This window comes from Staurois parvus, unplaced genomic scaffold (assembly GCF_062004578.1).
Source record: "Staurois parvus isolate SC_StPar_1 unplaced genomic scaffold, SC_StPar_1.0 ptg000275l, whole genome shotgun sequence".
Taxonomy (NCBI): Eukaryota; Metazoa; Chordata; class Amphibia; order Anura; family Ranidae; genus Staurois; species Staurois parvus.
The window spans coordinates 1764110-1787138 of NW_028318071.1; the positions used below are offsets into that span (position 1 = coordinate 1764110).

The window sequence follows — 23029 nt, forward strand, 5'->3', positions numbered from 1 at the left end:
GAGGGGATAGCCTGCGATGAGATAGGCCAATGAGGAGGGAGTTACAATAGTCAAGGCGAGAGATAACAAGGGAGTGAATAAGTTGCTCAGTAGTTTCCGAAGTTAAAAACAGCCATATCTTGGAGATGTTGCTGAGGTGAAGTCTACTTGATTTGGACAGCAATTGGATTAGGGGCTGAAAGGACAAATGGGAGTCTATGATTACACCTAGCTGTCAGGGCAGGAGCTGTCGAACGGACAGGCAGGCCTAGTGGCAGGGTCACGCACTGACTGACGACAACCACCACCCACAGACTGGAGTCCCTCAGGGCGCGGAGTCTAAGTCCCAGGCTGCCCTTCACCAGAGCCCCTGATGGTGGGGTTGGACTTGACACAGCCAGGAACCAGGTTGCGGTAATGGCCGCCGCCAATGGCGTGTAGCTGGTAGGAACCAGATCAGACAATAGCGTAGTCGGGCAGGCCGGGTTGACAACAACGGGATAAACGGTACAGAACAGTAGACAAGAATAACAGGTCACAGGCCGGGTTCAGCAACGGGAGGTCAGATCAAAGGAAAACGCAGAGAATGGTCTAGTCAAAAGCCGAGTCAGATTCCAGGAGAGTCACGAGAGTATAAACAGAGCTATTGCAACACTAACACACAAGACACGAATGCAGAGAGCACTTGCAGACAGCAGGCTTAAATGTGATGAACCACACCCTTCTGAGGAGGAGCCGCAGAAGCCTGAAGGCATAAAGGTTCCCACCATGCTTTGCAGAAACCCAAGATGGACACCAGCACATGGGATGCACAAGCTCTGAGGAAAGGTAGGACCTTGACAGTACCTCCTCCTCAAGGGCCCCTCCCCCTCCGCAGCTCAACAAAAGGTTTCTGAGGAAATCGGGCGTGAAAAGCGTGGAGGAGGGCAGGAGCATGAACATCCGCGGAAGGAACCCAGGAACGTTCCTCGGGACCATAACCACGCCAATGGACCAGAAACTGCACCCGACCGCGGACCAACCGAGAATCCAAGATGCGGCTCACCTCATACTCTTCATGACCGTCAACCTGGATAGGGCGAGGCCGAGGCGGAGAGGCAGTAAAGCGATTACAGACCAGGGGTTTCAACAAGGATACGTGGAAGACATTGGAGATACGCATCCCAGGAGGAAGAGCAAGGGCATAGGCAACCGGGTTCACCCTGCGGAGAATGCGGAAAGGACCAACAAAACGGGGGGCCAGTTTTGGTGCGGGCCCCCGAAGATTGAGGTTGCGAGTGGACAACCACACCGATCTCTGACCTGGTATGAAGGAGCGGCCAACCATCTACGATCAGCCTGGAGCTTCTGGCGCTGTGCTGAGTCCTTCAAGGACCTCTGGATCTGCTCCCACGAGGAGCGCAGAGCAGCCAGGTGGTTATCCACAGCCGGAATGTCCTGTGGCGAGAACAACTCAGGCAATACAGCGGGTTGGAACCCATAGTTGGCCATGAAGGGGGACATCCCGGAGGAGGAGTTGACGGCCGAGTTCCTGGCAAACTCTGCCCATGGCAGGAGATCGACCCAATTGTCCTGATGATCCGATATATAACAATGAAGGAATTGTTCCAGGGCCTGGTTGGAACGCTCCGCAGCCCCATTGGACTGCGAATGGTAGGCCGAAGAGAAGGAAAGCTCGATACCCAACTGGGAGCAGAAGGCGCGCCAGAACCTGGACACAAACTGTCTCCCACGGCCTGAGACAATCACCTTGGGCAACCCTTGCAAGCGAAAGATCTCCCTGGCGAAAACGGTAGCTAGTTCTTGCGCAGTCGGCAATTTCTTGAACGGAACACAATGGCACATCTTGGAAAAACGATCAATGACCATAAGAATGACCGTATGGCCTTGAAGGAAGGTCCACAATAAAATCCATGCCCAGGTGTGACCAGGGACGCTCCCCATTGGGAATGGGTTGCAGAAGTCCCAATGGCAGATGCCGTGGCGATTTATTCTGGGCACAGACCGAACATGCCGCTACATACGAGGCGATGTCAGAACGGAGAGATGGCCACCAGAATAACCGAGAAATGACCCAGGACAACTGGTTCCTACCAGGATGACCGGCAGTCTTGGAATTATGGTGGGTAGGCAGCAAGCGGATACGCAACCCCTCAGGTACGAAACATCTTCCAGCTGGTCTCTCAGGGGGAGTGTTAGGTTGAGCCGCCAAAATCTGCTCCTCAAGGGGAGATGTCAGGTTGGTACGAATGGCAGCCAGCATCTGGTTTGGAGGAATGACCAAGGTCAGCTCAATGTCCTCCCTGGACAGCTCAGAGTATTGCCGCGACAAGGCATCAGCCCTGACATTCTTGGAGCCAGGCAAATAAGAGACCACATAGTTGAAACGTGACAAGAACAGAGCCCATCTGGCCTGATGGGGCGTCAACCTCTTAGCCTCCGAGAGATACGTCAGGTTCTTGTGGTCAGTGAGAATGAGAACCGGAACCACAGAACCCTCAAGCAGGTGTCTCCACTCCTTGAGAGCCACAATAATGGCCAACAACTCCCTGTCTCCAATCTGGTAGTTGCACTCTGCAGAGGAAAGCTTCTTGGAGTAGAAACCACAAGGAAGTAGGGGTCCCTCGGGTGATCGACGCTGAGACAAGAGGGCGCCTACTCCCGTCTCAGATGCGGCAACCTCGAGGACAAAAGGCAACCCAGGATTGGGATGAGACAGAATCGGGGCTGAAGCGAAGGCGGATTTTAGAGCCTCAAAAGCTGAAATGGCCTCGGGTGGCCACTCGTGAGGGTTACTGCCCTTCTTGGTCAGATCTGAGAGAGGCTTGGCCAGCGTGGAGAAGTTCCTGATAAACTTCCGATAATAGTTGGTGAATCCCAAAAAGCGCTGAATGGACCAAAGACCACTGGGACGAGGCCACTGCAGAACCGCCGAAACCTTCTAAGGGTCCATGGAAAAACCCACCGCGGAAATGATGTAGCCCAAAAAGGCAACCTGGGATCGGTGAAATTCACACTTCTTGAGCTTACAGAAGAGCTCGTTCTCGTGCAACCGTTGCAGCACTCGCTTGACATCCTGGATGTGGGACTCCATAGATGCAGAGTAAACCAGGATGTCGTCCAAGTAAACCACCACGCACTGCTGCAACAAGTCACAAAAGACATCATTTATGAACCCCTGAAAGACCGCGGCTGCGTTACACAACCCGAAGGGCATAACCAGGTATTCATAGTGGCCGGTTCTGGTGTTGAAAGCGGTCTTCCACTCGTCGCCTTCCTTGATCCGTACGAGGTTGTAGGCAGCCCTCAGGTCAAGTTTAGTAAAGACCGTTGCTCCCTTGAGGTGGTCAAACAACTCAGTAATCAACGGAATAGGATAAGCATTTTTAATCGTGATTCGATTGAGACCCCTAAAATCAATGCAAGGTCTCAACTCACCGCCCTTCTTTTTCAAGAAAAAAAACCCAGCTCCTGCTGGAGAAGTAGACTTGCGAATGTGCCCCCGGGAAAGCGCATCCGCAACGTACTCCTCCATAGCCTGATTCTCTGCCATTGAAAGAGGATACACCCTGCCACTCGGAGGAGTGGCACCGGGTTTTAAGGTTATGGCGCAATTGTATGGATGGTGAGGAGGCAGAGTACTGGCACGCACATTGTCAAACACGTCCAGGTACTCCCCATATTCAGTGGGCAACACAGAGTCTGAGGAGGTGCACAACACCCTAACCGGACCATGGATGCAACCGGCCCCACACTGTGGTGACCATGAGAGAATATCGACCGATCGTCAATCAAAGGTCGGATTGTGCTTCTGAAGCCAGGGATAGCCCAAAACCACGGAGTAGTGCAGAGAAGCAATCACCTGGAAACAGGCCAACTTCCTGTGAACAGCACCAATAGCTACTACCACCGGCAGGGTCTCGTGAGTAACCTGCGACGGTTGCAAGGGCCTGCCATCTATCGCCTCGAGGACCAATGGAGTCTCTCGAGCCTGCAGAGGAATGGAGTACTGGGCAGCAAACGAACTGTCCATAAACAACCCGCCAGCCCCAGAGTCTACCAACGCCTGGGCCGTCACCGAGCATCTGAAAGACCATGAGAAAAAGCAGCCACCAGAGCCTCATTGTTCCAGCCCACCTCTGCCGCCAGGGTACGAAACTCTATGGCGTATTCGGCAACGGTCCTGGAACCCTGATGCATGGACATGAGCAGTTTGGCAGCCGAGGCGGAGCGAGCCGGCACGTCCAATACCCTATGGAAGGCGTCGACAAAACCGGAAAACTCCTTAATCACCGGGTCATTCCTCTCCCATAAGGCATTTGCCCAGGCCAAGGCCTTGTCTGAGAGCAGCAAGATGAGGAAACCCACCTTTGACCTCTCAGTCGGAAAAGCGTGGGGTATTAACTCGAAATAAATGCCCACCTGGTTGAGGAACCTACGACACTGACTCGGCTCACCCCCAAAGCACTGTGGAGGAGGGGCTGAACCAGTCATACCTCTGGGCACCGCGGGTACCGCAGCAGCCGTGGCGGTGGGTGAAACCACTGGAGCAGCAGCGGGAGCAACCACCGGAGTGACAACCGGCCTAATAGCACCAGGAGTAAGGTGCACGGTGCATGCAAGCAAGGTTTGCAACGCCTGAGCGAACTGAGCCAACAGGAGATCCTGTTGATCAAGTCTGGCGACTAACATGGGAAGCGAAGGCGTTCTTGCACCATCAGGATTCATGGCATTTGTGTAATGTCAGGGCAGGAGCTGTGGAACGGACAGGCAGGCCTAGTGGCAGGGTCACGCACTGACTGACGACAACCACCACCCACAGACTGGAGTCCCTCAGGGCGCGGAGTCTAAGTCCCAGGCTGCCCTTCACCAGGGCCCCTGATGGTGGGGATGGACTTGATGCAGCCAGGAACCAGGTCGCGGCCCCCGAGACACCCCAGCTGCGGTAATGGCCGCCGCCAATGGCGTGTAGCTGGTAGGAACCAGATCAGACAATAGCGTAGTCGGGCAGGCTGGGTCGACAACAACAGGAGAAATGGTACAGAACAGTAGACAAGAATAACAGGTCACAGGTCGGGTTCAGCAACGGGAGGTCAGATCAAAGGAAAACGCAGAGAATGGTCTAGTCAAAAGCCGAGTCAGATTCCAGGAGAGTCACGAGAGTATAAACAGAGCTATTGCAACACTAACACACAAGACACGAATGCAGAGAGCACTTGCAGACAGCAGGCTTAAATGTGATGAACCACACCCTTCTGAGGAGGTGCCGCAGAAGCCTGAAGGCATAAAGGTTCCCACCATGCTTTGCAGAAACCCAAGATGGACACCAGCACATGGGATGCACAAGCTCTGAGGAAAGGTAGGACCTTGACACTAGCACCCTGGCATGAGGGGAGGGACTGATGGTTGTATTATTGGTCTTGATGGAGAATACTAAGAGCTCAGTTTTGGAAAGATTGAGTTTGAGGAAGTGGAGTGACATCCATGTCGATATGTCACTTAGTAGGTTAGTAATGCGAGAGGAGACTGAAGGGGTGAGGTGAGAAGTAGAAAGATTGATTTGTGTATCATCAGCATAGAGATGGTACTTAAAGCCATGGGAGTTTATCAAGTGACCAAGGGAGGAGGTGTAGATGAAGAGAAGGGGTCCAAGGACAGAACCTTGAAGGACCCCTATAGAAAGAGGGAGTGGAGAGGAGGAGCCAGAGTTATAGCTAACGCTGAAGGAGCACTGCGATAGGTAGGAGGAAAACCAGGAGAAAGCAGAGTCTCGCAGGCCAAGAAAGTGGAGTTATTTGAGGAGGAGGGGATGGTCAACAGTATCAAAAGCCGCAGAGAGGTCAAGTAGTAAGAGTATGGAGTAGTGGCCATTGGTTTTAGCAGTTAGTAGATCATTAGTGAGTTTTAGTATGGCAGTTTCAATGGAGCGTAGTGAGCGAAAGCCAGACTGTAAAGGGTCAAGAAGGTTGTTGTCAGTGAGGTAGGAGCTCAGGCGATTGTAGACTAAGCGTTCTAAGAGTTAAGAAGTAAATGGCAGCAGGGAGATAGGTCTTAAGTTGTTCAGGTTGGTGGGGTCCAGGGAGGGCTTTTTAACCGCCTCCCGCCCGCCATATAGTACAACGACGGCCGCAAGGCGGTTCTCTTGTTCTGGGAGGACATCATATGACGTCCTCCCATTCTAACCGCGCATGCGTGGCTCTGGGAGCACGCAGCGCGGCGATCGGCGGTGCGCTGTGTCCCTCAGATCACCAATCAATGGAAAGAGCCGAAGATGTCGGCTTGCTAATGTGATCAGCTGTGTCCAATCACAGCTGATCGCATGTAAATAGGGAATAGCCGGTTATCGGCATTTCTTTCCTCATGAGCTGTCAAGCTGACAGCTTGAGAAGAGAGGAGAGCCGGTAATCGGCATCCCTCAAAGGGGACATGTACACTGATCATCAGGTGATGATATGATGATATGTGTAGCCCCAGCAGTGCCACCTGTCAGTGTCCATCAGTGCCAGATGTCAGTGCTCATCCATGCCACCTGCCAGTGCCCATCAGTGCCACATCAATGCCACATTTCAGTGCCTACCAGTGCACATCAATGCCACATATCAGTGCACATCTGAGCTGCCTTTCAGTGTCACCCATCAGTGCCAGTCAGCACCACCTATCAACGCCAGTCAGTGCCACATATCAGTGCTGCCAATCAGTGCCACCTATCAGTGCCAGTCAGTGCTGCCTATCAGTGCCAGTCAGTGTCGTCTAGCAGTGTCACCTATCCATGCTGCCTATCAGTGCCATATATGAGTGCTGACTTTCAGTGCCCATCAGTGATGCCTGTCAATGCCCATCAGTGCCTCCTGCATTCCCCCAGCAGCGCACACCCGTCGCTGTCAAAGATCACCTGTGTCCTAGGACACAGCTGATCACATGACAAGGTAAAAGGCCAATCACAGTGGCCTTTTACCATGTGATCAGCTGTGTCCAATGACACAGCAGATCACAAAGTAAATACAGTTGCCATTTATCGGCAGCACTCTCCTCATGCTGTCACAGCGTGAGGAAAGTACTGCCAATAACCGGCAAATGTGACAGAGGAGACGCCCTGATTATCAGTGCCGCCATCAGTGCCCAGCAGTGCCACCCATCAGTGATGCCATCAGTGCCCAGCAGTGCAGCCCATCAGTGCCCAGCAGTGTTGCCTATTAGTACTGTCAGTCAGTGCCACCCATCAGTGCCACATCGTTGCTGCATATCAGTGCAGTATAATCAGTGCCTCCTCATCAATGCTCACCAGTGCTGCCTCATCAGTGCCACCTTATCAGAAGTTCAGCCTATCAGTTCCGCCTCATCAGTACTGCCTATCATCAGTGCAGCCTCATCAACACACATCAGCGAAGGGGAAAATTACCTGTTTGCAAAATGTTATAATAGAAACAAAGAAAACCTTTTTTTTTCAAATTATTTGCTCTTTTTTTTGTTTATAGTGCAAAAAATAAATAACCCAGTGCCGATTAAATCCCACCAAAAGAAAGTTCTATTAACATGAACAAAAATATAAAAATTTCATGAGGGTACAGTGTTGCATGACCGCACAATTGTTATTTAACGTGCAACGTACTGAAAGCTGAAAATTCCTGGGCAGGAAGGGAGTAAAAGTGCCTGGTAGGCAAGTGGTTAAAGTCTGCAGGCTGCAGTGTTATTCTGCAGGTTGAAAGCTTTATGATTTTTCTTTCAATGGAACTGATAGACTCTAAATGTCAACCAATGGTCAGTTGGGACCCCATCTTAGAACTAGCAGCCACCACTCCCTCTCTGTTTGTCCTTGCTATTATCATAAAAAGAGAAAGTAAAAGAAAAGCCAACATTTTGAGTTGTCACCAGAACAGGAATATAGGGGAAATGTTCCAGTGGGGATGCTAGTCCTGGTGATCCTGGTTTAAACTATGAATTCCCAAATTGCACGTGGATTTCCCCTCACTTCCTGTTGTGGCTATAGAACAGGAAGTGAAGGGAAATCTCACCAATAAGACACAGATGGTAACAGTAAAACTCACAGGGGTTATAACCCTCCTTTGCTCTATCCAAAATGAAAAGCATAAAAGCTTTGTCTTTAGTTCTTTTGTTTAAGCCAGTGAGGTAATATTTTTCCACTATGACTGCCAGAGATAAAAAAAAGTTTGCCATAGCAGTCAACAGCTAAGGAACCCACACTATGGGCCACACCCATATTCCAGCTTTAATAAAAGTACATTATGGAAAGATATGCAGTACATCTTGACGAAAAGGAATTGGGATACTAGGTGACAAAAGGAAAGAAATGGCAGATAGTCACAATGCTTCTAGACATACCTGCCAGTCTTCCCAGGCCTCCATTTCCAAGGCCAGCATCCTCTTCAATCTCCTCCAGATCTTCCATGTCCAAACCAAGCTAAAGAGATTCACACATATATTAGTTCAATATGAAGTCATCAGTAATATACACCTCATTATAGTGCCTCATGTTATAGAATTATTTGGCGCTAAGAACTTTATTACCTCTTCACTACCGTAATATTGTAAAAAAAAAAAGCATTGAAGTGGTGATTGCCTATTTCTCAAGCACCATTTATAAACGTCACTCCTGAAATAGCCCTCAGGTGACAAATGCTGGAGGAATGGGAGAAAATTAAACTAATGAACGAATGGCTAATTAATTCATAAATTTCAGATTAGCGGTTGCTATAGCAGCCTCTGTAGTGAAAAGGTTATTAGTCTCCCCCTCCAATAAATCTGATCTCCATAGTGTCTTTGCTGTGACCTATTTTAACCCCTTCACCTCCCTTATCCTACACATCTAAACATTACCCCTTCATCTCCAGCCTCCTATTGTATGTAACCTGTATTTTAATCCTTTCCCTGCCTCCTATGTTTATATATGAACTGTACATTTGGTGTATCTAGTGACCAATACTACGCTCCATGTTTTAACTAGCATTTTAATTTCCAAAATAATTTCAGAAAAAAAATCAACTTGGGGTGTCTACTTTCCAGAAGGGTTCATTTCATTGGTGTTTGTACTGTCCTGACATATTTATTTGCTATGTTTTGCTAAATAAGGCAAATGTTTTTCTTCAGCGTTTAGTCTTTTTTTTCTTATCTATAGTGAAAAATAAACAACAGCAGTTAGATACCATTAAAAGAAAGTTCCATCTTGTCAGTACCAGGTTTTCGGGCTAAGGCTGAGCAATACTCACCTGAGACAGATCCTACCTGGAAATAACAATGATTGGCTAGCTCCTTGCTGCCCATGTTTAAAGCACATGTATACACATTCAGTGCTTGCGATAGAGGATGCTACCTGGTGTACTCTTGCTTGACCCAACTTGTATCTGTTCAGTGTACTACTTTGTATGACTCGGCTTGCTCTGACCCTGCTCTCTCCTTTCTGTGGCTGTGTACCATTTGGACTCTGATCTACATGTGTGACCAGACTTATCTAGACAACTCATCCCCAACCCTCCTGTGTTATCAAACTCTCTGTTACTACTTAGCCTGTTTTAACCTGCTCCTACTACATACCAGTCATAGTGCTGCTGTTCGTACACATCACTGAATGTACTCTTGTGGCTAACAGAAGCCAGTGTCCAACTTGAAAAACTTGACGCAAATAAATCACCAAGCCCAGATGGCTTACAGCCAAGAGTTCTCAAGAACCTACCCTGATAATAGCAAGACTGTTATTCCTAATTTTTATGAACAGCTTAGTGACCAGCTGACTTGTGAAAAGCCAATGTGGTATCAATATTTAAAAAAGGGTAGATATAAATAAATATATATATATATATATACATGGACAGTTAGCTTAACATTGATGGTATGTAAACTATTGGAGATGACAAGGGACTAATTCTAAGAATTTTCTATTGAAAGCAGTATTATTAGTTGTAATCAGCATGGATTTATGAAAGATCATTCTTTCCAGACCAATCTATTAACATTCAATGAGGAAGTGAGCTGTCATCTAGATAGAGGAAAGCCTGTGGACATGGTGCATCTGGATTTTGCAAAAAGATTTAATACAGTTCCTTATAATTAATTTACATATTGAGGACTGTTAGGGTATGTACCTGCATAGAAAACTGGTTACAGGGGCACTTACAAAAAGGTGGTGATATATAGCGTGTACTGGTGGTAATCGGGGTACCCCAAGGCTCTGTCCTAAACAATTCTGCTGATGCATCTACTGGATGATCTCCCTGCAAGGGAGAGAGCTGCCTATAGAAGCCTGGGAATGAGTGTGCCCAGCTGGGCAGAGCTTTGAAAGGGACATTGGGAGAAGAATGGTATACTAAAGAAAGCACCTTGGATTCCTCCCCAACACCCCTGACCCTAAGCCGTGGGTCCTGTGACATGGTGATGGAAGCTTAACGCTTTGTACTTACTATGCACAGGGAAGTGGTGCCAACTCGGTGGTTCTCCCCAGAAGAGGAATTGTGGTATAGAGGGAAGATAGCTTTAAAACTGTGTACTTGCGCTCTGCACTGAAATGACTGCTACAGAATGCTCTAACTCTGCATGTGGCATTCTATGCCAAAGATTTTGCTAGTATGTTAATGTGATATGTCATGGAAGTGTTACAGGAAAGCGTGGAAAATGCATGAGAGAGCCCCTGGCCAGAAGTAGAACCAGGGGCGTAGATGGGGAGGTTCAGAGGAGTCCAACCCCTTGCCCCAGAGCATCAATTGATGGTGCAGCAACTGAGCTAGTGTAGCTATGGGACTAACAGTTGTGGGAGCCACACAGCCTGTTTCTGTCACAGCCACAACCTGGTTCCTACACAGTGTATAGAAAAGTAGCAGGCTGCCGGGACTCAGGGGATCCCAAGTGATGTCAGAAGGACTTATGAGGAAGGCTCAGTTACACATTGGCTGAGGAGGCAGCATGGGGCAAGGCAACCCATAGCCTACAGACTGTACCACCTCCTGCTTCCTCAGCCAATGGGTAGACAAATTCATTGTACATCACTACAAGTAAATCCCACGGGCTTCCAGTAGTGCAGGTGCGGGATCCAGCAAGTGGCAGCTCAGATGAGGGAGAAGCCTGCACTCAAGCTGCTGAATTGTGCAGTGAAGATACTCCAATCAAAGTGAGGGAGAAGAGAGCAAACAGTCGTTTTACTCAGAAAATACAGGGAGCTGTTAACAACAACCATTGTAATGCCACCCGTATTCCTGTCCTATTAAAAAGGGTGAAAATAACCTGACACCTGTGCAGTTTACAAGAATATTGGTGGCGTTACAATGGCTGTGGTAAATAAAAATGCACTGCTTAACCTCACTTAAAAAGTATTTTACAGTGAATTGTATATCAAAAAACTTAGTGGCTACATACAAAACATATCCATCAAATTGGTGAAAAAATAAACAGGTGTATCAAAATATATCATACAATGCTATTCTAATTATTATTGTAATCCCAAAAAAGGACAAAAAGTAGTGAGTCAAATTCAGGAAACCCTCCAAAAAATGCAGTGCTGGAAGCTCTTCTAGTGATCACCCAGTGCCAGTGAAAAACATACTAGAGGTCAGCAGCTTACCAGATCCATAGACCATTGCTTATTAAGGCAAACGGTCTAACAGCACTTTTGGGTTGTTCTGGCCACCCTCAGCCAAAAAGTATCTCCAGTGCTTCCAGATACTTGATTCGTAATGACTCTCAGTATCTCTCAAAGGTAAAAAACTCAAAACCACCTCATAGTGTAAAACTGTATGGCTGATTTACAAGCAAGATAAATGATGTAAAATAAAATATACAGCGTTCCTGCGGGCTGCCGTCTGTGTATCCAATCAGAACGCAGTGTGTGATGACGTCACTCCCATAGGCCTCACCCGACGTGTTTCATCACAAATGACGTTGTCAGGGGGAACGGGCCACTTCTTTTTAAAGGCTGCTAAACTTTATTACACAAACCAATCAATTAAGAATGTTTCAGTGTTATGGATGTAATAACACATGTTACATTTTATTTTTTTTTTCCATTGTATACTGTAAAAGCATAAAAACAAAAAGTGATGACTAAAAGCTACAGGAGAGGGGCAGCCTGTGGGGAGAGGGGAAGGAAAGGGGGATGGGGAATGGGCTCCACCACCCAGCATCTTTCCGGTGAAGAGGGAGAATGCATAGCATGGGAGGGCTGTATAAACTGTATGTAGCATTGGTTACATACAGTATGCAGTACTATGTTACAGCATTGGGATGAAGAGTTCTTGTCCCACACCTGCAACAAAGTCAAGACAGGAAGAGTGCTGCTCAGCCATTTAAGGGAATCCTTGTATTTTATCAACAAATACAAGCCTTCCTCTGATTGACTTATGCAGGTGGATAACGTCATGATCTCCATCTCAGCCAATCAGAGAAAGCCTTGTATTTATTTGTAAAATAAATAGATGGATGAGCAGCGAATGGCTGGCCTCAAATTTGTTCCAGTAGCACATGGAAAGTCTCCATCCCACTACCAAAACACAACACAGAGCTGTATAGTGTATGTGCAACATAGTTGATGCAATACTGTACAGCACTGAGAGCAAGGGCATCTGTTCCTGTTCATAAAAGAAATAGTTAATTTTGACCAGCTTGGCCCAAATGAAATCTTTAAAGTCATGGAGTTAAGCTTTAACCCTCCACTGTGCTATAGGGACAGCTATAGTGTGGCCTGCTCTTCCACCTCCATCTAGCTCATGGCATTGGTAATCAGGGGATGGACTGCTGAGCCACATGGACCACATGGACACCAGATTTGAGAGGGAGACCCAAGGCACTGCTGACTATCTCTTGCCTGGTTAGGACAGAGTACGGGAGATTTATTGCCATTAGGAGGTCATCTGCAACATTGGTGTGGTGAGAGGCCTTCAGCCACCCTTATTTGTTCTGTAGACTGAACCCCCCCATCCCCCCAGGGGAAAAATAATATCTACAGCCCTGGGTTGGACACAATATGGTTGAGAGTTTAACCCATCAACAGGTGGTGGGTTGTCCTACCTGAGAACAAGTGAGGCGGGGACTTGTACAGGTTGGTGACACCTGCTCAATCGTACTCCCGCTTACAGGCATATTTAGCATATCTGAATTGTTTCAGTGTTACCTATACTTATGTCCTGACATATCTGTCTCAAAAAAGATAAAAACATTAATTTGGGTAGTGTTGCATGAAATTTTCAGGAAAACTATTGCAGTGCTGAAACATGGCATAGTAATAAAGAGGCATTACAGGCTAGTACTGAAATACATTATCCCCCACTTAAAAAATTGGCAAATGTGTCTTAATTTGCCTCATACCTGCATACCACCTAATAATGCAGTTCTTGGGACAATCCAAAACTAAGCTCAATCAATGTTACAGAAGAAAAACAATTACTCCGCTTTATTTTGTTTGTTAATACATTTCTTTTACAACACAAGCACAGTCACTTTTAAATACATAACTTCATCCATTTCATCCCTTAATATGCTTACCTGAAAATAAATATATGCTCCCTATTCTTTGACTCCATTGCATAGTCCCTTCCTATGATTTTCTTCAGTTTTGTTGTCCCTTTCTTAACCTCCATTATCCACAGTTCCCCTGATACACCTCTTCTGTTCCAGTTTGAATGTGCAATTAGTAAAGCTCATGCTCCTTGTTAATTGGAGAGCTCTAGCTCTAACTCAGCAGGTTAAACCTCTGCGGAGAGACGCAGTGAAAGCAAAGGTCCTTCTCTGCATTATGCTAGCTGAGGACCAACTTTTCTGATCAGGCTGTGTCTCCTATTTAAAGGAAACACACTGTAAAGCTGGCCATATGCTGATCAAAATTCAGCCATTCGAGCAGGAACCAGCTGAATTTTGATCAGTGTGGGGGCTCCACCACTCAACAGAAGTTGATTGTTTAATTGATGTCTGTTGAAGAGACATGTTGGAAAATTTTCTGGGTGATAGCTGCAGTGGTGGGGAAGGCGCACAGCTGCACTAAGGCAGAGTGTCCTAATAGACACTCTGGTCTCAGTGCACTTCCACACTTGATGCATGCCCCAGCATTATGTACCTACAACAGGCACATAAATCTGTCACCCACATGAACATTTGTCGTGTGGAAGCAGATCGGAGTTCTAAAGAATGTCTTGTTTGTCAGCTTCCAAGTTTAAAAATCAGCCATGAAGCCAGGACCTGAGAATAAGGCAAGACATACAGTATTTACACATTTGTGTGTGTATATATTTAATATATACACACTATATTGCCAAAAGTATTGGAACGCCTGCATTTACACGCACATGAACTTTAATGGCATCCTAGTTTTAGTCCATAGGGTTCAATATTGAGGTGGGCCACCCTTTGCAGCTACAACAGCTTCAACTCTTCTGGGAAGGCTGTCCATAAGGCTTAGGAGTGTGTCTATGGAAATGTTTGACCATTCTTCCAGAAGCGCATTTGTGAGGTCAGGCCTGGCTCGCAGTCTCCCTTCTAATTCATCCCAAAGGTGTTCTATCGGGTTGAGGTCAGGACTCTGTGCAGGCCAGTCAATTTCCTACATCCCATACTCGATCATCCATGTTTTTATGGAGCTTGGTTTATGCACTGTTGAAACAGGAAGGGACCATCCCCAAACTGTTCCCACAAAGTTGGGAGCATGAAATTGTCCAAAATGTCTTTGTATGCTGATGCCTTAAGAGTTCCCTTCACTGGAACTAATGGGCCAAGCCCAACCCCTGATCCCCACTCCTCCAAACTTTACAATTGGCACAATGCAGTCAAGCAAGTACCGTTCTCCTGACAACTGACAAACCCAGACACATCCATCGGATTTCTAGACAGAGAAGCATGATTGGACACTCCAGAGAACAGGTCTCAACTGCTCTAGAGTCCAGAGGCGGCGTGCTTTACACCACTGCATCCGATGCTTTGCATTGCACTTGGTGATGTAAGGCTTGGATGCAGCTGCTAGGCCATCTAAACCCATTCCATGAAGCTCACTACACACTGTTGTGTTAATCTGAAGGTCACACGAAGTTTGGAGGTCTTTAGCTATGGACTAAAGACAATTGGCGACTTTTGCGCACTGCTCGCCTCAGCATGTGCTGACCCCGCTCTGTCATTTTACGTGGCCTACCACTTTGTGGCTGAGTTGCTGTTGTTCCCAGTTTCTTCCACTTTGCTATAATACCACTAACAGTTGATAATGGAATATTTAGTGGCAAAAAAATTGCATGGATGGACTTATTGCACAGGTGGCAACTTATCATGGTACCACACTTGAATTCAATGAGCTTCTGAGAGCGACTACATTTTTTAAATGTTTCTAGAAGCAGTCTGCATGCCTAGGTGCTTGATTTAATATACCTGTGGCCATGGAGATTATTGGAACACCTGAATCCAATGATTTGGAGAAGTGTCCCAATACTTTTGCCAATATAGTGTAATAGTGTCAGGACGAGGCTCTGTCACTGTGAAAATATAGGGAAATTTAACACATTTAACGTAAATGCCACATTCCAGACCAGTGTTTCTGGGTGTATTTGGATTTCTCTGGATTCTGTAATTCTGGATTGAAACATTCAATCCTGTGTCTGGTTTTGCTAGACACCTGCAACTTGGCTGAGCACACAGGTGTGCAGTGTCATTATATACTTAGGTCTGAGGATAGTTCAGATCTCCCAGTTTGGAGACAGCTCCTAGTGGGGGAGACGGAATGTCTCATCAAGGGGTCAGAGGCCCCCAGCCAGAAACCAATAGATAGAGGTCTAAGTTTCAGGATTCAGGTCAGCTCCTATCGGGGTGTCAAGAGAACCCCAATTCATAGGCCAGAGGTGGGCCGTGCAGCAGGGTGCTGTGACTAAAGGCTAGAGAGCAAAGTATCCAAGAAAGCTGAACAACATATTCTGAGAGACTGGTAAGAGGTACAGCGTGGTACTGCAATTGAAGCTGTGTGAGCTTATGGGCCAGGTGGCTCAGTATTTTCCAGTATTTGTGTTCTGTGGAAGCTTGAGAAGATCCCCTGCATGGGAAACCAGGCGTTTAAAAATAGTTCCTTTCTACCGTGGACTCACTGTATAAATGCATCTACCACGAGAGCTAACTACCCCATGTCACAATATACACTGCTCAAAAAAATTAAAGGAATACTTTGAAAACACATCAGATCTCGATGGCGAAAAATATCATGCTGGATATCTATACTGCTATGGACTGGGTAATGTGTTAGGAATGTAAGGATGCCCCATTGTTTGATGGAAATGAAAATTATCAGCCTACAGAAAACTGAATTCAATGACACCCAAAAATCAATTGAAAAAATGATGCAGTAGGCTAGTCCATTTTGCTGAAATTTAATTGCAGCAACTCAAAATGGTACTCAGTAGTTTGTATGACCCCCACGTGCTTGTATGCATGCCTGACAATGTCAGGGCATGCTCCTAATAAGATGACGGATGGTGTCCTTGGGTATTTCTTCTCAGATCTGGTCCAGCGCATCACTGAGCTCCTGGACAGTCTGAGGTGCAACCTGGCAGCGTTGGATGGACCGGAACATGATATCCCAGAGGTGTTTTATTGGATTTAGGTCAGGCAAGCGTGGGCCCAATTCGATGATATCAATTCCTTCATCCTCCAGGAACTGCCTGCATACTCTCGCCACATGAGGCCGGGCATTGTCATGCACCAGGATGAACCCAGGACTCACTGAACCAGCATAGAGTCTGACAATGGGTCCAAGGGTCTCATCCCGATACCTAATGGCAGTCATGGTGCCATTGTCTAGCCTGTAGAGATCTGTGCGGATATGCCTCCCTAGACCATCACTGACCCACCACCAAAACGTTCATGCTGAATGATGTTACAGGTAGCATAACATTCTCCACGGTTTCTCCAGACCCTTTCACGTCTGTCACATGTGCTCAGGGTGAACCTGCTCTCATCTGTGAAAAACACAGGGTGCCAGTGGCAGAACTGCCAATTCTGGTATTCAATGGCAAATGCCAATCAAGCCCTATGGTGCCGGGCAGTAAGCACAGAGCGCACTAAAGGACGTTGGGCCCTCAGGCCACCCTCACAAACTCTGTTTCTGATTGTTTGGTCAGAGACATTCACACCAGTGGCCTGCTGGAGGTCATTTAGTAGGGTTCTGGCAGTGCTCATCCTGTTCCTCCTTGCACAAAGGAGCAGATACCAGTCCTGCTGATGGGTTAAGGACCTTCTACAGCCCTGTCCAGCTCTCCTAGAGTAACTGCCTATCTCCAGTAATCTCCTCCATGCTCTTGAGACTGTGCTGGGAGACACAGGAAACCTTCTGGCAATGGCAGATATTGATGTGCCATCCTGGAGGAGTTGGACTGCCTGTGCCTTTTATTAACACCAGAGTAGCTGAAACTGATTAACAACCCCCTCTGCTACTTAACTGACCAGATCAGTATCCCAGGAGTTTAATTGATTTGATGCTATACTCTGATTAAAAAATGTTCCTTTAATTTTTTTGAGCAGCAGTAATATTTTACTAAGATTGTATTGCTTGCCTGCAGTTCTGCTTTCATTTCATCAAGATACAAACATATTAACTGTAATCAGATACACATTATTGTTTGTTTAATTTACTGTTTTAATCCATGTCAAGTTATGATGTTGTCTAGGAATGTATGATTAGTTTAAAAATACCTGATAAGAAGCCTCATCACAGGCATTTTCAAGATCCAGATTTACCATGGTATTCTGAAGTGTCCGGCCCATGTAAAACTCCAGAGAGAGGTAATAAATTCTCTGTAATTAGAAGAAATGTAATTACTGGAGGCATACATCCTAATGTTTACTGTCTAAACATGAAATTGCATTTATTATCAAGATAAAGCTGCTCCTTGTCTTGGATCATCTGTTTAAAAAAAATTATTCCTTTGCTCTCAGTCTATGGTCAATTACATGCATATATGTGCATTTACGTACTTGCATGTTTTCATGTTTCTGTATTAATTTCATGTTTATATGTGTTTCCACATGCATATATGTAAATTATGCTATTAAATTGCTCTCTAAACCCAGGTTTGGGGCATTTGTTTATGAATGATGATACATACATGGCAGCTTCCCAGCACAGACATGCCCCACTGTAAGTACTGGGGAGTACACCTGCTCAGAGCTGGTCTTACTGCCATTTTCCTAATCTTAGAACTGACGGCAGTTCTTAAAAGACTCTGTTGCTGCCACAATGACAGATTGTTAAAGCTGTGATATTAAGAACTACCTGAGTTTGCCACACATGTTGGTATAGTGAAGCACCTTTGATGTGGGGAATTTTGTCTGCACTTTATTGGACTTGATTGGACATTTGCTGTTTGTGTTTTTTGGATTTTTTTCACCGTATATATGTATATATTGGCCTCTCACTATATATATATATATATATATATATATATATATATATATATATATATATATTGTTTTTTCATTTTTATATATTTTTTATTGCACATTTTTTTTATTGATATTTTTATTGATCTGTTGTCACTGTATGAGTTGTGGAAGTGCACTTGTCACTTTGTCATTTGATATATGATTATCCCAGTACTGGGATTCACCTTGTTTACACGTTTGGTGTGTGTATACTATCCCAATTTTGGGATTGGGAAGTTTATTGTTTTTTAACTTTGAATAAGGGTCTTATTTTGTGACCTATTGGGTATTTTTCACCATTTGCACTATTTTGGCACTTTATTATAGATCCCTGTAGGATCTCTTATAGTTTCACATATACCGTGTTATATATATATATATATATATTTATTGTTTAGAGATTATTTAAGCATTTTTAGCGCTGCGCGATATTATATATATTTTATGTTAGTTATTCTTTTGAGTAAAGGGTTTGGGTGCTAGCAGCTTTATCAGTGGCAGAGTATATCCATTTAGCGCAGGAGGAATTACTACATATTTTCACACATGTTGGTAATGTTACTGACACAGGTGCAAATCTTGCCTGAATTAAGCACAGGTAGTTCTTGAGGAAACTACTGCCAGAAAACTGTTGTTATAGCTTTATTGAATTCCCCTCAATGTATGTTTTATGTACTCTAACCCAAGAATTCCAAGGATCTGAGACCCACATACTTACCTGTCACTAATGTATCCTTGCCAGCCGTATTGAATACACCTTTTTTCAAATTGCCCACAGTATTACCATTTAGACTTACTGGTAATATCTTTGACATCTTGTTTACCAAGCTATAGAATTCATCATACAAAAGGACATTTCCCTAAAAGAGAGCAATAGAACCTTTAGGGTCCAATAACACTTGTGCATTGTGATGACGCTAGGATACCGCATACAGCAAGGAGTTCCTGAGGGGGAAGAAAGACAGCACCAGAGCTGGCTGGAGCCTCTGTAAGGTACAACCTTTCTAACTCACCTTAGAGGTAAGAAGCATTTAAAGTATATGTGAAGATATGAAGAAATGGAAGGCAAAACATTTGTGTATGTATATAATACCTTTTTTTTTTTAATTATATGTGATCACATGACCTCTGTTTTTGGCTGCATAAGGGGTTTAAAGAGCTGGGGGTGGAGACTGCAGGAGGCAAGCAGCAGAGAAACAGCTGGAATGGCTGTATAAGGGTGGAGGGTCAGCACAAGTCTGACCATTGGATTACAGGCAGGCTGTCATGCCAAGTTGAATGCAAAGAACAAAAAGCTTCCATGTCCTGGTATGTTCAATTTAAAATAGAAAAGCAGAGGGACTGGCAGGATTACTGGGAATTTCACAGAAAGGAAGCAATGCAAAGAGAACAGCATACTTTTTCACACAAGTACATGGTACAGATCAAAACAGAGGCATTGATTACTCCTCAGTAATGACTAACATTTTGCAACTACTATGAACAAAAATTAGCAGTTAATCACATCTAATCCTTGCTTAATGAATCAAGCAAAATGTGCATAATCAGGTACTTTGTTCATTCTAAATACTTCAGGTGTAGTGGTTGAATAACCTTGACAAATCAGACATTTAAATCTATAAAAGGAATGACCGCAAAAAATGTTTAGTGTAAAATACAAAGTAAGAAGACAGTTACCTGTTCAAAGTGCAACTCACCTTAGGATCATGTTCATAGTAATGCTGTTGTGTTCTGATCCACCGACCCACTAGATGATCACGCACTGTGTGGGCTAAGGCAAAGTAGTAGTCTCTAGGGTTAGCCACATTGCGATCCTTCACAAGTGTGAAGTGTAAGTGGCGGTTGAAATTCTTTTTTAGGTCAGATACATTCTCTGCTCCAGCTAAACCTCGAACACTGATCTGCTTTCGCTTCTCCTGGTCAGTAAGAGGACGGGACATGGTTCTAGTAATAAGGGTTCAAAAGTGGAAAAAGTTAGGGGTTGACTGCTGGTGTGAAGCAGAGTGGAGGTAACAAGCTTCTGAGTGACTTTCTGCTTCAGCTCCTCCAGAAAGCAAACCCTGTTCCTGCCCCTCCTACAAAACAAAATAGCTAAAGGGCAGGGCCACAGGAGGCAGAATATACAGAAGGTTAAGGGGTGATGAGACAGGAGGATTGAATTTACATGTAATGTTAGCCAAAATTCACTAGCTTTCTAAATCCATTTGAAATTCTGTAAAGGTGAGGGTTGAGCGTGTTCACTAGCACAATGCAAAAAAGCAAAATGCATGGAATGCATGATATTAAACTTTGTTGGACATTGATTTATCATGGAAAAAAAAAGTTCTGGCAGTATAAGTTAGGAGTTATCTTTGGTTTAGTATAGACCAACAGAGAGGTTAGTTCAGATGCTGCAGATCATATTTAGCATGTCCTACTGGTGTTTAATTATAGCAGTGACCTTCAGCAAATAGGATATAAGTTACGTATTACAGGCATTGAGCAGGGGGATGGACTGAACATAACTGTAACTCACAGTTGTCCACAATATGCAGGGAGTTGCAGTCTTGTTGCATCTTCCCTTTGCAAATGAGGTACTTAAGCACTATTATTCACTTTCTGTTAATTCTGCAGAGCATATTACTCTTAGCTTGCCAATTTAAAAAAACGTGTGGCGTAACATACAGCATCTCTGACATACCTTACCTGTGTTGCAGAAAAGGAGAGGGCTATATTTTCTACGGGGTACTAAAAGGCCCAAGTTGCTAAGGAAGCACCAAAGCACTCTACTATTTTGTTTACTTTGTTTTATGTTTTCCTTCTCATCTGGAAATTTCTTGGTTTATCCAATAGCAAATATAATGGGGGACAGGATGTTGATCACTGAAAGGAGTCACAAGTTCCTTTGTAACTCTTGTTAAGTTATCTGTGCTTTCTCTATGTGCTCTTGATTGTTTAGTATCTAAAGCAGATATCATATAGTGCTACTTCCAACAAGGTATTTATACTTCTACTTTACCAAAATAGTTACACATGTGATTACTAGGGATAAGCATATCTGCTCCGATTCAGTGGGTGGGGGGGGGTGGGTTTGTTGAATCCTGCTTAATATCCACAAAACCCAAAGTGAGCTGTAAATCCCATTGATATCTGTGACAAACACATCTTGATACTAAATTCTGGACATTTTTAAGGTGAATAGGTAAGCTGCTGTCAAACAAGGACACAGGGAGTTGGGCGATGTCACAACGATCATTTAACAAAGCAAAAAAAAAAAAAATAGTGCACAGCTTTTAGTGCGACTACAAGGATGACATGAAAAAAAACCAGTCCCTCAAATTACATTGGTAGATTACTTTTAGCTGTATATGGTGTTATGGAACAGTACAATTTTAACTGACAGCATTAGCAATTCTGTTTTCCTACATCACATACTTTATTTTAGATATGTAACTGATTTTTTAACTTGTTCTTGGTCGAAATACTGCAGAAGCACCCAATATGTTTAAAGTGAAGAGAAATCATTTTGAAAAACACCTCCTGGCATTTCTGGCAGCAGCCATCTTGAGCAAGGGCAGATGATTCATGTGTCAGTTACTTCCTGGAATCCATCAGCCCTTAGCTCAGGGATAGGCTGAGCTGAGAACCCTCCCTCCTTTCCTGAAGACTGGGATGTATGTCATAATTTACCTAGGCATGGAAACCGGGAAGTAACGGAAGAAATGTAAAACAATTAAATGTAATATACCTTCCTATCTATTTACTAATTTACTAGCAGCATAAGGATTAAACATAGTCCATAAGAGAGGTCTTTGGAGTGTGGGAGGAAACCGGAGGAAACCCACTCAGACACAGGGAGAACATGCAAACTCCAGGCAGGTGGTGCCATGGTTGGGATTCGAGCCAATGACCCTAGTACTGCCAGGCAGAAGTGCTAACCATTTAGCCACTGTGCTACCCTAGTTTATACAGTATTTATATAGCGCTATCAGTTTACACAGCACTTTACAATATAAAGGGGGACAGTACAATTACAATACAGTTCAATACAGAAGAAATAGGAAGGCCTTGCTCACCGAGCTTACAATCTAACACTTTTTGTCAAGTGGTAATGGGCCTGAATTTACTAGTGAAGATGCTGCCACAACTTATGTATAGTCTATAGAAAAGTTTATGCTTAAAAAAATTAAAGCTCGCAATATTGTACAAATTGGTCAATGGCAAAACAGTTTAATTGTATAGTTTGCAACTTTTTTCTTTTTTTTTTTTGTTTTACAGTACCACACTTAATTGTTTCATCCCTGCATTCTCACATATTACCAAAATATTCAAAATATAAACTTTAGACATGTGTGTGATAGAAATTGACTTTCTTCAGGACAGTATGCAAATATAGAACAGGCAGAAAATAGTATAAGCCACAAATATTGTTCAGTGGCTGGACAGCATGTAAACAGCTTGGTTAAGTTGTAAAATAAGAAAATAGAAAATTTGGTAAAAGTCCTACCATTTATACTGTTTTTGCCAACATCCCATATATAGAAATCGAAAGAAAACTTAAAAATATCCCCCTGGGACTTTGTATGGCAAAAAACACAGTCAAAAGTATAAAACAATAAATATTAAAAAAGTGCAGCGCTGTAAATAAAATGTCGTATCGAAGAGTGATATTATTATAAGACCAATAATA

General features: G+C 44.6%; 1 protein-coding gene across 1 annotated transcript in view; it reads right to left on the reverse strand.

Moving 5' to 3' along the window:
- PYGM (glycogen phosphorylase, muscle associated) overlaps positions 1–20427 on the reverse strand; it is a 580472-nt gene extending 560045 nt beyond the window's left edge. The window contains exons 1-3 of the mRNA XM_089681655.1: positions 20058–20427; positions 17632–17733; positions 8320–8398 (exon numbers count right to left, since the gene is read on the reverse strand). Of these exons, the coding sequence (XP_089537781.1) occupies positions 8320–8398; positions 17632–17733; positions 20058–20300 (424 nt within the window). The 5' untranslated portion in view covers positions 20301–20427. The remainder of the gene's footprint in view (positions 1–8319; positions 8399–17631; positions 17734–20057) is intronic.
- Between the last annotated feature and the right edge of the window lie 2602 nt (positions 20428–23029).